This window comes from Epargyreus clarus, unplaced genomic scaffold (assembly GCF_041222505.1).
Source record: "Epargyreus clarus isolate Ecla_fem2 unplaced genomic scaffold, WU_Ecla_fem_2.2 ptg000032l, whole genome shotgun sequence".
Taxonomy (NCBI): domain Eukaryota; kingdom Metazoa; phylum Arthropoda; class Insecta; order Lepidoptera; family Hesperiidae; genus Epargyreus; species Epargyreus clarus.
Genome location: NW_027332237.1, coordinates 8,199,626 through 8,218,812, shown reverse-complemented (window position 1 = coordinate 8,218,812; position 19,187 = coordinate 8,199,626). Strand labels below are relative to the sequence as shown.

Below are 19,187 nucleotides of genomic sequence, written 5' to 3'. Positions count from 1 at the left end.
ATGCCAATAACGAGGTCAATATCCTCTAAGCGTAGAGGTATAAAGATCAAGCCAGCTCCACCTGAATCGAACCCGGTCACTGAACCACAATCAGCACGAGAAGTAGACGCGCCAATAGGGATACCAAGTACTCCAATGACACAAACGCGAGGTAAAAAGAGTAACGAGTCGTTGCAAAGCCGATCAAACGAGTCAGCATGCTCTAAGAAGAGCATTCAGCGCGCTGAAGCGTTAGAACGACTCGCCAAGGCAAAGCTAGAAGAAGCGCGCGCGGTCACTGCACTTGCTGAAGCTGAAGTAGCCAGGATCGAAGCACAGTCTACCGTTATTGATGATCATGAAAGTGGTCCCGATGCAGACAAAGATAAGTCTTTTCTTATTAAGAGTTGGCTAGAACCGCAACCAAAGATAGGCGAACCCGTGGGTCAAGATATTTATACTACCAATCGAAAAAATGATACTGAGTTGTACCCGGCGGAGTTCACCGACCGACGTATACCATCTCACGACCCGCAAATGATAGATGTGGCAGCGCTCGCCGCTGCTTTAAATGAGGTCGCGCGAGCTACATCATCGCACCCACTATCAAAATATGTTCAAGACTTACCATCCTTTAGTGGTGCTAGCAATGAATGGCTAGCATTTAGAGCTGCATACCGAGATACCAATGGTCACTTCACTAAGACTGAGAACTTGATACGACTAAGAAGATGTTTACGGGGTGTGGCCAGAGAAGCAGCGATATCGCTATTTATCGCGGAGACTGAACCGGACGAAGTGATGCGCCTACTAGAGTTAAGATTTGGGCGCCCGGACGCGTTAGTCATAGCAGAGATGGAGAAGATTAAAACTATTCCTCGACTAACAGATAACCCTCGAGACATATGTGTCTTCGCCAGTCGCATTAATAACATCGTAGCCGTCGTACAAGCTTTGAAGAAAACTTATTACTTGTATAACCCAGAAGCGATTAGAGCAGTCGTAGATAAATTAACGCCCGCTATAAAATATCGATGGTACGACTATGCTTCGACAAGACCAGAAGATGAACCTGATCTTATCAAAATCTCAGATTTTTTGTCGAGAGAAGCTGAACTTTGTAGTCGTTATGCACCAGCAGAGAATGTCAGAGATCGTTCACCTTCAACTCAGAAGAAACCACACCGGTCTTACACTACCACGTCATCAGAACCGATAGTACGCTCGACCTCTCGAAAGCCAGTGAACGCACCAGATTGTCCTATTTGCCAGAAGGATCATAAGATTCGTGACTGCAAGACCTTCAAAGATTTAAAAGTTAGTGACAGATGGGAACGAGCGAAGGAATTTAACATTTGCTTTCGGTGCTTGAATAAAAGAAATTTGCGGCACCGATGTAGCTATAAGGCATGTGGGATTGAGGATTGTAAAGGTTCGCATCATCCCCTTCTACATAGCACTAAACCGGAGAAGTACACTAAAGAGAGTGGTTCCGATTTAGCCGTGGTAACATCAACTCGGCCTAAGACTTTGGAAACAACATTTTTGAAAATTGTCCCTGTAACCATAAAAGGCCCTAAAGGTACTTTAGATACATTTGCCCTTCTAGATGAGGGATCTACAGTTACCTTGATTGAGGAAAGTATAGCTCAGGATGTTGGAGCAATTGGGCCAACAGAGCCGTTCGACATTGAGGGTGTGGCTGGAGCTCGAGTGAGCGCAAACACTTCAAGACGGGTGTCGTTGCTCATCACCGGAAAGCACGCTCACAAGGAACATGAGCTTACAGCGCGCACTATCGACAATCTACATCTTTCACCTCAAGCTATAGACGGAGATTATTTGGACAAGTTCAAATATTTGAAAGAAATTTCCGATGACCTCATATGTAATCGTGGAACACCCACACTTCTGATCGGCCAGGATAACTGGCATCTCATAGTATCGCGGTCAGTTAAGTGTGGAACACGAGGTCAGCCAGTCGCTTCATTCACTGAGCTCGGATGGGTGCTTCATGGCCCCAGTGGAGATAAAACGCATCGAGTTCATTTCGTGTCGAAAATTACAGTCCACAATGAAGAAGAAGAGGAGGAAAGAATAGAAGATCTTATGAAGAACTTTTTTGACCTCGATGCAATCGGAATCGAACCTAAGCATCCTAAGAATGACCCGAACGAACGCGCCATAAGTATACTCGAGAAGCGAAGTCGTCGGTTGCCCAACGGACAATTTGAGACTGGTTTGCTGTGGCGTAATGACGACGTGGTGCTCCCCAATAATAAGAACTCTGCGATAAGACGCCTCGAAGGCATAGAGAGAAAGCTTGACAAAGACGCCAATCTTAAACGGCAGTACAACGAGCAGATGGCACATCTTCTTGATAGCGGGTATGCTGAGATAGCGACTTCTTCACCACGCCCTGGCCGCATTTGGTACTTACCACATTTTCCGGTGATAAACCCTTCGAAGCCCAAGCCAAGAATCGTATTGGATGCTGCAGCCAGAAGTCATGGAATTTGTTTGAACGATACCTTGCTAAGCGGTCCTGACCTTTTGATGTCGCTGCCTGGAGTACTGATGCGTTTCCGGCAAAGACAAGTAGCAGTAACAGCAGACATAAAAGATATGTTCCTGCGTATAACCATGCGAGAAGAAGATAGAGATGCGTTGCGTTTCCTGTGGAGAGAAGACAGACGAGAAGGACCACCTACAGAATATCGAATGCGCAGCGTTATATTTGGCGCAGCTTCCTCTCCGTGCACTGCGATTTACATCAAAAATAGAAACGCAAAAGAACACCAACAGCAGTTTCCTGAAGCTGTGGATGCCATCATCAATAACCACTACATGGATGACTATCTACAATCATTTGATTCCGTAGAACAAGCTATTCGTGTTGCGTCAGACGTGGATTATGTTCATCAACGTGCAAAATTCTTCCTGCAAAAATGGGCATCGAATCGACCTGAAGTGCTCGCCAAATTGACATCGGAGCTTAATAGGCGAAACGAGGAGGTAAAGCTGCAAGATAACCCGACAACAGAGAAAACCTTGGGACTTGTATGGAAACCTATTGAGGACCATCTGACATTTAATTTAAACCTTAAAAAAGTTTCAATCGAGATATGTAACGGAACGAAGCGACCAACAAAAAGAGAAGCACTTCGCACCATAATGTCGCTTTTCGATCCTCTGGGCCTTGTCACTCCAGTCACCGTTCCAGCGAAGCGCTTATTACAAGACACTTGGCGTTTAGGTGTCAATTGGGATGAGGAACTTCCTGATGATTTACATGCGGCGTGGCTTGAGTGGTTGCGCCATATGAAACAACTGAGCCATTTGGCCATCGAGCGCTGCTACCCACACTTCACCGATGCAGCGCACGTCGAGATGCACATCTTCGTAGATGCAAGTGAAAGTGCTTGCGTCGCCGCAGTCTACTGGCGATCTGTTTCTGTGGATAATACCGTCCATATGTCATTAGTCATGGCCAAGGGGAAGGTGGCTCCATTGAAGGTAACATCAGTACCACGTCTCGAGCTGCAAGCAGCCGTATTAGGCTGTCGCCTAGCACGCACTGTTGAAACCGAGCACGATATAAAACCAGCACGCCGAATATTTTGGACAGATTCTCGCACAGTGTTGTCGTGGCTCAGAGCGGGACCGCGTACTTATAAACCCTTTGTTGCTCATCGTGTAGCGGAAATTGAAGATGATACCAAAGTCAGCGAGTGGCGTTGGGTGCCTACTGCACTCAATGTTGCAGACGATGCCACCCGCGGAACACCAAGCGAATTTGATCACAATCATAGATGGTTTCATGGGCCGCATTTCTTATATAATTCAGAAGAATCTTGGCCCCAAGAGCCAGAATCTGTCGTGACACCAATTACTGGGGAAGAACGTGTGACAACAACAACACATGAAACTCAGCGCCTCGTCGACGCATTGCCTCTGGTCTCGAAATTTTCATCCTGGTTGCATCTCGTCAGAACAACCGGCAGAGTTCTTCAATTTATCGAGCTTTGTCGCCCCCAGCGTCTGGTTGCTCCGGTAGGCGCTATAAAAAGAACACGTCGATCAGATGTTGAAGACCTGTGGAAGAAGACGACATCACGACGACCAATTCAACAACCGCGAACTACAGCTTCGACATCTGTTAAGCCATGCTACGTGCCTCTCGAAGCCTTTTACCTTAAAGCGGCAGAGAAGATTTGGTGGAAAGCTGCTCAAGAAGAGAACTTCTATAATGATATTTGCCGCCTTCGAAAAAACTTGCCAATCGCTAAAGATAGCAAATTGCGAGCGTTAAGCGTCTATTTAGACGAAGAAGGCGTTATGAGACTAAGATCGCGTATTGACTTGGCCATAAATATTTCACCGGAACAGCGCAATCCACCGGTCCTCGATGGTGGAAGTTCATACACCCGATTGTATATCGCATGGATTCATAAACTTAATCACCACGCTGGGGCAGAGACGGTAGTAAACGAAATTCGTTCACGTTTATGGGTGTTGCGTTTAAGACCAACAGTTCGAAGCATAATAAAAAGTTGCATAAAATGCCGACTTCTGCGAGCAAAACCTAGTTCACCCCTAACAGGAGACCATCCAAAGACCCGACTCGCCCATCATGAGCGACCGTTTAGTTTTGTGGGTCTCGATTTCTTTGGTCCCTGCGGCGTTACAATAGGACGACGACATGAAAAGCGATACGTCGCTCTTTTCACTTGTTTGACAACTCGGGCTGTGCATATAGAAGTGGCAGGATCCCTGACGTCAGATAGCGCTATCATGGCTCTGAGAAGGATGATGGCGCGGCGTGGATGTCCGACGGAAATCCATAGCGACAATGGAACCAATCTGAGAGGAGCTGATGCCGAGCTGAGGAAGGCTGCCTATACGGCGACAAAAGAGGAGGCCACATCTCGTTCAATAACTTGGCGATTTATCCCACCCGGAGCTCCATTTATGGGCGGAGCGTGGGAGAGATTGGTACAATCGATTAAACGAGCACTAGCTGCAACATTGAATGAGCGCTACCCAACGGAAGAAGTGTTGCTGACTTTGCTTTTGGAAGCGGAATACACGGTCAACAACAGACCTTTAACACCAGTGTCAACCTCTGCAGATGACCCTGAATCGTTAACTCCTCGTCACTTTATACTGGGAGGTCCAGCTCGAGTGCCACAGCCTGGAAGCTTCAGCGACGCTGATCTAAACGCTCGACAAAGGTGGCGGCATACTCAACGTCTAGCCGACATTTTTTGGGCTCGTTGGGTGCGTGAATATGTGCCGTTGCTTCAAAACCGGCGGGAGCCGCGAAGCCAAGGACCATTTCCACAAATTGGAGACGTAGTATTGCTGGTGGACGAGAATTTGCCTCGGAATACCTGGCCCCGGGGAAAAATAACAAACTTATATCCTGGAAAGGATGGAGTTATTCGGGTCGTCGAGGTGAAGACGAAGTCGGGGCTACTGAAGAGAGCCACAAAGAAGGTTATCGTGCTCACAAATGAGGTGCATGAAATGCACGGCGGGAGAATGTGCACGACAGATTAATATATAAAATATAAATAATAAAATAAAATATTTAAAATACTTAAATATAAATGAGTCATAATATGAGCCTGTATTAATAATCTGTGGAACATAATAAAGATGCAGACGAGGACGGCGGCAAAGAAACCGTATCGACTCTGTGGTAATTCGCGCCGCTGCGGTTTCCCGCGCTTTTTTAATTGCGCACTTCGGATGATCGGACGATTCGACTGGACGACACATTGCTGCTTTTATATATATACGCTTGCTCTGCCGCCGCCCGCGCCGCTTTTAAACCATAATATCGTCTTTTATTAATATACCAGCAGCCTATACGTAACATAAATTTATTCCTTTTTTTCAATAATACTTCTGTTACATAGATAGTATAAAATGTCATTGCTTGCAAACAGAGGATTTAAACATATAAGAATCTGCAAGTTATTTAACGTTAATGAGATTTGGGTTTAGGATCTAGTATAAGCAAATTTGTTAGGATATTTACGATCGTACTTGTACACATCGTCACTGCACACGTCTTATAACTTGTCATTTATTTAAATTTTAGTTATAATAGCTAAATAACTCTCAATTTTCTTCTAAGCGTTGTTTGTTTACAGTGTAATGACGTTCCGCCACAAAATGACACTTGACCGCCTGATTTAACGCGACGTTCCGTTCACCGTAAATAAAGTTCGATTTTTATTAATGAATAGCCCTTTTTTCGAAAAAGTGATCAATGAAAGGCATATATAATACGTATACTAATTCATTAAAACACTTTCCCAAAAAGTGTCAAGTAGCCAATTAATTTAATTCATACAATTATTTCATACATATGTGTTATTTAAAATGATTAATCTCTATGTTAAACTCTTTATTTGAGTGGGTTGTGCTTATTGGGCGTCGGTGTACTTTTGACGAAATCGTATTTTTTTTTATTTCCTTTAACGACTCCACAAGTTTACTACAATTTTACAGTGTATTTGACTAAAAACACTGTATTTCATTTTATGATTCACTCTATTTTCTTGCCGATTTACTGTATTTTTTTCAGCAGTGCACTGTAATATTACAAATCTGACCTGGCAACACTGTGTAAATTTGACAATATTGACAATTGACATTGACATTTGACGATGTAAGAGGGATAAACTCAAAGAGTAAAATAATATATGAGAAAAGAGTACCCTCTTGCGGGATATTTATGCATCTCATTTAAAAGCGCCATCTGTATTTCGTTGCGCGCAATAAAATCGTTGTTCTATACGTACCTATATATGTGTATTTGCCATATTATGCTATAGATGTGTACATATATGTTGGTATTATTAGAATACTTATTTTACTTGTACTTAAGTATTAAAAATATTAAAGGGGTTGTAAAAATAAAAGTCAAAGTTGATAAATAGCTCATTTTTTATTTTTATTGTTTTTGTGTTTGTCATAATAACTTTGTGCTACAATTTTGGTTTCGTCGTTACCATTGTATTTTATCTTTCCTGACAATATTCTATTGACTGACCTACACCAGCAAAATAACACGAATAACACTAAACTAAAAGGCGTCCTTTTCGCACAAAATAACACGTAAACAGCGTCTTTTCGCACAAAACAACGTCCTATCGTAAAGCACTAAACTGAAATTTTCGCACAAAACGTCCTTTCGTAAAATACAGGAAACACTACCTAGAAGACTCAACAGCAAGGCGAAGGAACATGTAGCTCAACTTAACGCACTTACTGGAGATATTCAGGCAGTGCATGCATTAAAGTCACAAATTATAGCAAACAACAAATACGCGCGCACACGCATTTGCATCCATCATATTTGTGATTGGAATATGTCAAGTCAAAACCGTAAAAATTACATTACTGTACTTGCCCGTACGCAAAATTGACCATTTAACTTGTAATCGTATAATTTTTAATAAAAATTAAGGACATATCTAAATAACATGTTTATTGCAATAGCTGTAAATACATTTTTTAAGTATTATTTGGTACAATTTATTTATTTTTAGAGTTAAATTATATATTAGTAACAAATTTTCTATTAAGCGACATCTGTCGTGACATTTATTAAACATAACATAGAAATGTAACGCGATAAAATATAGATGGCGTACTTCGAAATGAAAACGTCACAATGTATGGAAGTGTACCCCCCCTGGATAAACTGAAGAAGCCTAGAACCTGGAAACTATAAAATATTTCTTTTTGTTTGTGCATTGTTTTATGTTTACTAAAGTTGATTCAGACTAACTGACATCTGTAAAAGTTACAATCACTACAATTAGTACTCGTCGTGTAAGTGAAAAGTAAAGAAATTTTTTAAGTAATATTTTACTCATCAAATTACAAAACAGTAGTTTTTACTTTATTTATTCAACTTCATAGCCATAGATTAGTATTCATAGCAATAAATTTTGATTACTATTGTTTTAGCTTTCACCGTAATAAGTTAATTAATTTAAAATTAAAACGTAACATTAACTATATTTTACAGCCTTTTTACAGCTAAAGTTTAAAGGATAACATTTAGATGAAATGTTGCAACAATCTCCAGTTACCTCAAGATAAAAACCGAACTATTACAAACTGAATACTATTTTGCACATATTCGCGATATATAAAATGGCAAAACAAATTTTATATCAACATGATAATTTCGATTATGAGACTACTAAGAGAGCCTTTCAACAAGAACTAGAATTTGTACTACTCAATAACAAATTGAATAACAAAGTAATACTTAATAAGAAAAGTGCTGAACATATAATATCAGACATTCAGAAAACTGAAAAAGGTTACAAAATGTTTTACAAAATAAAATATTATGTAGCTAATGAAAATGGCCGAAACATACTTTGCAATATATTTTGGCCTTCTAAGACATACGATATGCTTTCATTGAAACAAATATTATCAATTGAAGAGATGTTTGATGTGATAGCTGAAATGCATTTACGTGGTATGCATTTACGTGGTATGCATTTACGTGGTATGCATGATAGATTCACCAATTGTAACATCATTCCAAGCTTAGTAAGATTGTTCTCTAAGGCATGTAACTGTTGTTGTACTATTGAGCGACCTCGTGGGTTAAGTGGGGCGGATCATTGGTTCAGAACAGTTGGAGAAATGGGCATCATTATATTTTACCATGAAAACATTGGATTGAATCGAATTTTTGTATACATAGAGAGGAATACAAATTTCATACTTTTAAGACCCTTGGAATCGACACTCTGTGAGGAAGTAGCCAATGAACTGATCAGTATATTCTGTGATTTTGGTCCCCCGCAATATGTGGATTTCAAGGCAAGGCATTTTTTCAATAAAGTGTTGAAGATTTTAGAATCTGTTAGGTTGCCGTTTCAACTGCCCCAGGCATATATAAACTGCAAGGACCATAAAATTGCAAATGTGGAAAGTAAAGTAACACATAAAATAACAGAATGGATTGATAAATCTAAGTCCAAACACTGGCAGATTGGTGCACATGTTGTGCAATGGGAAATGAATACAAGCGAAGTAGTCGATACATACATAAGGTCAAAAGTAGTAACTGGACCTTTGGAATGCCCATATCATGCTTTGTTTGGCAGATTACCACTCAGTAATCCTCAACCAATTAATAGATCTACACCTGAGGTCAATAATTTTCCCATTTGCTCACAATGCCACAAACAAGTGTATAAAGTATACGAATGCCATTTTTGTCAAGCAATTTGCCATTTTATGTGCTGTCGAAGAGTTGTAATAGAAACGAGCGAAATGCCAATTTTAATTAACAGATGTAATTCTTGTGAAATGAATGTCTGAAGATATTGTTATAGTGCCATGAATAAGGGAGATATAATTGTCTTCAGAGAGATATTCATCTAGCATTCTACATTGGCACAGTACCGTGGAGTATGTTCAGGCTTTTCATGGATAGAAACTATCATCAGCAGTGGAACATGAGCAGAAGTTGCAGCAAAATATAATTACTTTGTCTTGAATATATAGTTTCAGGATGCTGATGGGACTACCAAGGTACTGTAGTGTATCAGGGATGTTTGCAGAAGCTCATGTAAATTGTTTTTACACCATAATGAGAAAAAGATGCAGCTCCCTGATGTACTGTGTCCGGGATAGCTCCAAAAGCATTCTCAAGACAACAGCAAAGAGTAGACTGTAGAGAAGCAAAAGAGTAGACTGTAGTTATATTTCTCATTGCAGCTTTCTACATTTAAAATTTTTAAGTATCAAATGTAAATTAGTCTTTGTAACTATAGATAAATAATTAAATTATTATTATTTAAGAGAATGCAAATAAAACTAATAAGTCTGAAAATACTATAACAGATATTTAATGATATTGTATCATGAAATAATCTAATTGAATTTTGTAATTAGTTTATATAGAATTGGACAATTTCATGTTGGGAGTGATGATTGAAACTCAAGTGTTGCTGCGTCGTTAATGATATGATGATTAAGAGAATAAAAATTTGTTCTTAAATATAATACTGGTTTAATTTAATCACAACCTTATTATTTCTAATCCTATAAGTATGTTAAATGGTCTTGTTCCTTTACAAACACAAGTTTATCTATTTTCTCGCCATAGACAAAATGAAGTATAGTATGAGGTTTCAAATGAAACTAGGCTGTAGTTTAAAAATGCGTCATAACAAAGCCTAAAATATTTCTTTGCGCCTTTTTTTTTTAATTTTCCCTCTGAATAGCATTAGCCTGTATTTATAACATTCGATTCTAAGTATATCTTTGGATACATAGAGATGTACTCTGTACTTTCACGATATCTCACTCACGAATTTATTAATCTATGGCTTTCACCTTATAAGGTGTAGTTCCTAATAATTTAATTCCTCTATTTTACTGACCATACTCTGTTGACGTTGTTGTCAAATTGTGAGCAACAAGCAAGATGGGACTTCATACCCACCGGTCTCTCATATGCCGCGTCGGCGTTTGCAATATGGGGGTGGATAGGGATTATTCCCGGGCAAAGAGGGTACCCTTGAGACCCGTCTCAAGGGTACCCTCTTTGCCCGGGCAAATTCTCAAGGGGGTGAATACCCCCCGGATTTTTTAAATATTATTTCATAATAATATAATATTATTAATAATATTATAATATAATGAGACAACATTAAAATTATACCAACCCCGCTGTTTAGCGGGGGGTACAGGACTCGGTCAAATTACCAAGCTGGCAGTCTCCCTCCTAATGGTCTGAGGGAGAAACCAACCCTGGGAGCTCCCGCGGAAGCAGCCGCCCCTCAGGTGGTCGATCGTGAAGGGGCGCGAACCCCTTTAGGTGGGAGTGTGGTCCGGTCTCAGCCCGCTCGTACATCGAGCGAGCGAGATGGACCACAAACTCCTCCACGGACTGCATTTTAAGGTCGCGCTCCAACACGTCGTTCCTGACGTAGCGACCAGCCCCCACGATCACTCGCAAGGCCAGGTTCTGCTGCGCTTGGAGACGCTGCCGGTTCGACCTTGAGACCAACGCGTACCATGCCGGCGCCGCGTATGTGAGTCGGGAACGATTGTAGGTCTCGTAGATACCTAGTTTCGTTCGTAACGGTAACCTGGATGTAAGCACCGGTCGGAGCATCGCTCGGGCCTGGTGGATCGAGTGCTCCACCTGCGGGGTCATACGCAACGAGCGATCGATGCTACATCCTAGGTATTTAACATGGGTCTGCCAAGCTACCTCCGTTCCCCGGAGACGTAGCGGCGACGGCATAATACGCTTGCGCCTGAAAAGTATTGCGACTGTCTCACCGACATTGACAGCCATGCGCCACTTATCCAGCCACATAGGTAGTAGGTCGAGCAGGCGCTGCATCCTGGCGGCAGCTAGTTCAGCTCGGCGGGATGACGCGAAGTACGCACTGTCGTCTGCGAACAACGCGAGCATAACGTCCCGTTCCCACTCCTCCAGGTGACCGCGCAGGGTGGAAACGTCGTTGGTGTATAGCGAGTAGAGCCACGGCGAGAGGCAGCTTCCCTGCGCATATGGGCCTAGGGTCTGAGACGACGTCCTCGACCGAAATATAGAACTGCCGCTCACTTAGAAACGATGCTATCAACCGTGTCAGCCCCGCCGGGGTAGGTGTAGGTGTGTACACGAGCCCACTGTGCCATACACGGTCGAACGCCTTCTCTATATCAAGAAAAACGCCGACGGTGTGACGGCCGTAATTAAGCTCGGATGCCAAATGATGGATAACCCGCGTGAGCTGTAGCGTTGTAGAGTGGCCAGCGCGGAATTCGAACTGCTCGTCCCTTATATTAAGGAACGGGCGCAGTCGTTTCAACGCCAGCCTCTCAAACAGCTTGGCTGTGGTTGACAGCAGGGTTATGGGGCGGTAGCTACCCGGGAGACGGCGGTCTTTCCCCGGTTTCGGGAGGACGATTACCTTCCCTAGTTTCCAGATGGTCGGAAAATGGCCAGTGCGGAGAATACCATTGTAGACCCGGGTCAGAGCGACCAGGGCCCCTCGGGACAACATACCAAGCGCCATGTTGGGGATTCCGTCGTGGCCTGGAGCCTTACGCCTGGGTAGGCGTGAGGCCGCCTTCCTTACCTCTAGGAGAGATAAACTCAATCCCTTCGAGTGCCGGTCTCAGACCCGTCAAATTGGCTACTTGACACTTTTTGGGAAACTGTTTTAATGAATTCATATACGTATTATATATGCCTTTCATTGATCATTTTTTCGAAAAAAGGGCTATTTATTAATAAAAAACATATTTTTATTACGGTAAACGGAACGTTACGCCAAAACAGGCGGTCAAGTGTCATTTCGTAGCGTGACGTCAACACATTGAAAATATAGAAATAAACTTCGACGCTACACATACTTCAGGGGAAATCTTGGGAATTATTTCAACTTTTATTAGTACAATTGCAAGAATGTCAAATTACAAGGCGTGTGCAGTGACGATGTGTTCAAGTACGATCGCTAAATATCCTAACAAATTTGCTTATACAAGTTCCTAAACCCAAATCTCATAAATGTTAAAGAACTTGCAGATTCTTATATGTTTAAATCCTCTGTTTGCAAGCAATGACATTTTATACTATCTATGTAAGAGAAGTATTATTGAAAAAAAGGAATAAATTTAGTAACTCTTGAGTGATTCGTCAATTGGGTACTTGACAGTTATAACAATAAAATATGAAATATGTTGGATATGATAGCTTATAAGTAAACATAAATTATGCAGTATTTCGTTTATTTTTTAATACGTTCTAAGTATTTTAATTTTTAAAAAGAAATTTTCGATTTTTTATCTGTGGATTTTAAATCCCAAAACGGCGACAGTGCTGCCTCAAATGTCATGTGACGTCATTACATCGAAACCAAACAAGACAAATAATAATTAAATCGTTTGCTGTTAGAGTTGGTTGAATTTATAATATGTTGTGAACCGAAATGAAGCCATACTATATTAAAGCTGATAGCGTGAACCTGCTTAAAGAATCTCCATATATGCAGTGCAATAAATCAAAATGGATACAAAAACTTCCGTGAGATAACCTATGGAAATATCAAATAAACAACGTAAGTAAAACATTCTTTATATTTACATTTAATCATATCTGACAATTAAAACATTTCTTAACTGACTTCAGACAGAAGAAAGGTTGTCTTCAAGTGATTATTAAGATTTTTTTAAATATACTTATATTCTTATGTGAACTGTTTTAAGGTTATTAATTGGTTATATTTATATTTACAGATCTTCCCGACAATCGTATAGTGACGACGTTATAGAGTATGTGCAGTTTAAGAGGAAGGCAAGTTTGTGTTTCATGAAAAGTAAAAGTTGTCCTGAACACAAGGTACATCAATGAAAATGAAAATGTGATGACTGTCCTGCCTAGAAGAAGTGAGGAGCCAAAAGTTTCGAAAGTGGGCACCAGTCTGAAATACATAAAGTAAAGTACACGGGAAATAGTACTTCTTTACTTGCGTAACCTACCCAACAAGATGAAGGAAGAAAAGTGACCATACAGTTCCTATTATTGCATTGCACGTTAATTCTGAAAATGACAGTGATAAAAATATATATCCATTTGTTACGGAAAATAATTTTAGTAATGAAGAAAAGCAGACACGCAAGCAGCACAAAAATTTAGCTTAGGTGATCTGTAGTAATTATTGTAACTGTAACATCTGATAAATATATACAAAAGTTCTACTGTGTGTACTCACTAATAGAACCATATAAACCAAATAAACAAAGAAATCGGTTAATAAAATACTAAGATTAGCAAATCATGTATTTTTAATTATACAGTCATGTAACTTAATCAGTGCACATGCACCATCAATAATAACACAGTCATGAAATATTTTAATTGTGTCCTATTAATTACAGAATGGGCCCTTAAAATAGAATTCTCATAGACGTCTTATAATTCTATTCTTATCATAGACATCTATATAATATATTAAATATATGAATACTTCCACTTGCTGTTTTGTTTTGATTACGTCCCGTTCCAATGATTTGGAATTGACGAATCACTCGAGAGTTACTAAATTTATTCCTTTTTTTCAATAATACTTCTCTTACATAGATAGTATAAAATGTCATTGCTTGCAAACAGAGGATTTAAACATATAAGAATCTGCAAGTTCTTTAACGTTTATGAGATTTGGGTTTAGGAACTTGTATAAGCAAATTTGTTAGGATATTTAGCGATCGTACTTGAACACATCGTCACTGCACACGCCTTGTAATTTGACATTCTTGCAATTGTACTAATAAAAGTTAAATAATTCCCAAGATTTCCCCTGAAGTATGTGTAGCGTCGAAGTTTATTTCTATATTTTCAATGTTTTGACGTCACGCTACGAAATGACACTTGACCGCCTGTTTTGGCGTAACGTTCCGTTTACCGTAATAAAAATATGTTTTTTATTAATAAATAGCCCTTTTTTAAAAAAAATGATCAATGAAAGGCATATTTAATACGTATATGAATTCATTAAAACAGTTTCCCAAAAAGTGTCAAGTAGCCAATTCCAAATCATTGGAACGGGACGTAATCAAAACAAAACAGCAAGTGGAAGTATTCATATATTTAATATATTATATAGATGTCTATGATAAGAATAGAATTATAAGACGTCTATGAGAATTCTATTTTAAAGGCCCATTCTGTAATTAATAGGACACAATTAAAATATTTCATGACTGTGTTATTATTAATGGTGCATGTGCACTGATTAAGTTACATGACTGTATAATTAAAAATACATGATTTGCTAATATTAGTATTCTATTAACCGATTTCTTTGTTTATTTGGTTTATATGGTTCTATTAGTGAGTACACACAGTAGAACTTTTGTATATATTTATCATATGTTACAGTTACAATAATTACTACAGATCACCTAAGCTAAATTTTTGTGCTGCTTGCGTGTCTGCTTTTCTTCATTACTAAAATTATTTTCCGTAACAAATGGATATATATTTGAATTTGAATTATCACTGTAATTTTCAGAATTAAATTGCAATGCAATAATAGGAACTGTATGGTCACTTTTCTTCCTTCATCTTGTTGGGTAGGTTACGCAAGTAAAGAAGTACTATTTCCCGTGTACTTTACTTTATGTATTTCAGACTGGTGCCCACTTTCGAAACTTTTGGCTCCTCACTTCTTCTAGGCAGGACAGTCATCACATTTTCATTTTCATTGATGTACCTTGTGTTCAGGACAACTTTTACTTTTCATGAAACACAAACTTGCCTTCCTCTTAAACTGCACATACTCTATAACGGCGTCACTATACGATTGTCGGCTGTAAATATAAATATAACCAATTAATAACCTTAAAACAGTTCACATAAGAATATAAGTATATTTAAAAAAAAATCTTAATAATCACTTGAAGACAACCTTTCTTCTGTCTGAAGTCAGTTAAGAAATGTTTTAATTGTCCAATATGATTAAATGTAAATATAAAGAATGTTTTACTTACGTTGTTTATTTGATATTTCCATAGGTTATCTCACGGAAGTTTTTGTATCCATTTTGATTGATTGCACTGCATATATGGAGATTCTTTAAGCAGGTTCACGCTATCAGCTTTAATATAGTATGGCTTCATTTCGGTTCACAACATACACTCAACCAACTCTAACAGCAAACGATTTAATTATTATTTGTCTTGTTTGGTTTCGATGTAGTGACGTCACATGACATTTGAGGCAGCACTGTCGCCGTTTTGGGATTTAAAATCCACAGATAAAATATCAAAAAATTCTTTTTAAAAATTAAAATACTTAGAACGTATTAAAAAATAAACGAAATACTGCATAATTTATGTTTACTTATAAGCTATCATATCCAACATATTTCATATTTTATTGTTATAACTGTCAAGTACCCAATTGTGATAGATCGTCTTAAAACCAATATAACTAAGTGACTTACCTACTCACTAAAATTTAAGTTTACTTCGCTATTGGTACAAGTTGTATAGTCCGCGTAAAATTGCTAGTCCGCTCTGATTATAGAAATGAATTGCGTCGCCAATTTTACTCTTTGGCGTCGCCATAGCAAATTGTGTGAGTACATCTGTGAGCAAAAGCTTTACAGCAGACTAGCAGTTTGGCTCGGAATATACCTATGTTAAATGTGTCATTTTGTATTGGTTTATGTTTAAACTAAGTGCTGTTAAGTTAAAATGACTCAACACAAATTAATTTCCTACGAAACAATTTTAATAGGATATTATTGATCCACTATGCTTTGTATTGATCCATATAGCTTACTATACTCTTTGATAGATCCACTTCCGTATCGATGCTCTTTAGTATCGATACGAATCAGCATCCCTATATTGTTACACGATTCAGACAGTTGACAATGTTGACATATTATGACACTATCAATTGTCATTGTCATACTATCAATTGTATGACTATATATGAGTCATTGAAGAACAAGCCCGGCTTTTTAATGAGAGAAATATTTTCTATAATATTCACTACAGTTTATTTAGATTTAATTTTAAAGTTAACGGTGTAGTTTTGTACTTGTGAGACAATTGACGAGTTAAGTGTGAAGAACCAGCTTTTTATTTCTTGCAAATTCTACGTGTGAATACAATACGAAAGAAAAATAGCAAATCTTAACACGCAGTAATAATAGAATTTTGTATTGGCCTTTTTACAATGATTTAAAAAAACTTGCGCGTAATCTGAGTATTCACAATGGCTAAATATAATAAAGGACCGCTGAATAATACGTTTGATTATGCGATTGTTAAGAGAGCTTTTTTTCAAGAAGTGGATTACGTGTTATTAAAATATAAATTAAAAAATAAAGTAGTTATCTATAAGAATACCCTTAAAAGCATAATATTGGAGTTTGTGAACAAACGTAGTAGTTGCAAGACATTTTTTGGAGCAGAATATAAAATTGCAAGGGAGAATGACAGGATGATACTTTGCAATATTGTTTGTTCTGAAAAGGAACCACACGAAATTACATCATTTAAACGAATATTATCAATTGAAGATATTTTTAATGTGATCATTGAAATGCATTTGCACGAACCACAGTTAAGGTTTGAAGAATATCTTGATAAATTGTCAAATTGCATTATTCTGCCCTGTTTCATAGAGATGCATGACCATGAAACCCTGCAAATATTTCAGGAAGCTCTTGATGATTTGTCCATTAACAGTTTCATGCCCTCTTTATTAAAACTGCTCTGGAAGGTGTGTAATTGTAATTGTTGCCATAATATAATTGAACGACCAAATGGCTTTCAATTGGACATGTGGTTTAATATAGTAGGTGAAATGGATGTCATTGCAGCAAACTATTCCAAACTTGAGTTTCGAGTTTTGGTGTATGTAGAAACGAACACAAATTTTGTGCTTTTAAGGCCTCTAAAAAGTTACCAAGCTGAGGAAATAGCAAATGAATTGCTCAGTATATTCTGCGATTTTGGACCTGCACACCACTTGGGATGTTATCGAAAGGCTTTTTTTCTAGATGCATTGAAGATTTTAGAATCCCTACCATTGCCTTTCTCTTTGCCCCAGATTTATTCGATACGTGACTATCATAAAATCAATGTCGTAGATGTTAAAGTCAGACATATGATTCAGAAGTGGATGGATCGATGTAAATCCAAAAACTGGGAGATTGGCACACATATTGTGCAATGGATAATGAATACAAGTGAAGTAAAAGACACATATATAAGATCAAGAGTATCACGTGGACCTTCAGAATCTCCATACCATGCTTTGTTTGGCAATCTACCTCACACAGATCAAATTCATTTTAATTTTAATAAATCTGTACCTGAGGTAATAGAAAATTTTCCACTTTGTTCACAATGCCGACATAAAGTGCATAAAGTATACAAATGCCATTCTTGCCAAGCCATTTGCCATTTCAAGTGCTGTGAAAGAATTGTGGTGGAAAGAAATGCAATAGTAAATATAATTAATAGATGTAATTCGTGTAGAAATAATAACATTGAAGAATTTGTGTTAGGAGTATGAATAAAAGAGGATTCATCCTCTTTTTGGTAAACATTCTAAATGGGGTTCTATAGTGCAGTATGCTCTACTCCTCCGAATTGTGTGGAGAAATTTGCACTCAGCAGAGGAGCCACAAACATAATATAAAAGAAGGTTGCAGCCAAATACAATTACTATGATGTCCTAATGTACGCCATTGGTGATAGGCATGTAGAAACATAGGGTTTAGTGGAATTTGACGAACATTAATATATAAGAAGCCAGAAGTACCGATGAAAATTTAATGACAACATTTGAAGGAAGCAATGACATAAAATAATATACATAAGAATGTATCAAAAGAAATATACATTATATATATATAATATAAGCAAATAGTACGTCGCCTACACACGCAATGCAATCTCCCAATATGCAATATCTCCTATAATGCAATGGGAGATATGCAATAATATTAAAATTGATATCATAAAGTTGTTACTGAGTAACAACAAAAGGATTTAAATGGATGATTTTATTTTTAATCGTTTAAGATATATGACAAAGATTTAAATGAAATTATTGGACTTAATCTACCGACATGTAATGATAAATTGGAATTAAAATTTATTTCAAATCTTATTTTGTTTTTAATTTAAGCTTGCGCTTGCTTAACCTTCTGATGCAGCTTGGCGGCATAGATTAGTAAAGATACTTCGCCGCCTTGAAATTGAATGAAGCCACAAACGGCTTATTTGTAAGTTCTTTTATTGAAATCTTGACAAATAAAAATACTGCGTAATTTACATATAAAATAAATATTTATTTTAAATATTTTAGGGACATTTTAGCCCGGAGACATGGCAAAACTTTTTACGCAACTATTTCAATTCTCAATACTGGTTACCTTTTTTTGTTAGGAGTGAGTAATCTTTACTAATCTATGCTTGGCGGATCATATTATTAAACTTATCAATTTTGAGTCATGTAAGATTTTTTAATGTAAAACGTAAAACATAAAAATAAATTATATGTTATATAGTATTATAATTATATAGCTATGTGCATTATACTTAAAATATGGCTAGCATAATTATAATGTTGATATTTTTTAAGTATTTTATCATAATTTAAAATTTCGATC

General features: G+C 38.0%; 1 protein-coding gene and 1 long non-coding RNA gene across 2 annotated transcripts; both read left to right on the top strand.

Moving 5' to 3' along the window:
* Window positions 1–5,541, top strand: LOC140754973 (uncharacterized). Its single transcript, XM_073090134.1, has one exon. The coding sequence runs from the start codon at window positions 1–3 to the stop codon at window positions 5,539–5,541; it is 5,541 nt and encodes a 1,846-aa protein (XP_072946235.1).
* A 7,154-nt stretch (window positions 5,542–12,695) lies between these two features.
* Window positions 12,696–13,909, top strand: LOC140755190 (uncharacterized). Its single transcript, XR_012103744.1, has 2 exons — window positions 12,696–13,109; window positions 13,288–13,909. It is a non-coding gene; the product is annotated as an uncharacterized LOC140755190 (long non-coding RNA).
* The last annotated feature ends 5,278 nt before the right edge of the window (window positions 13,910–19,187 follow it).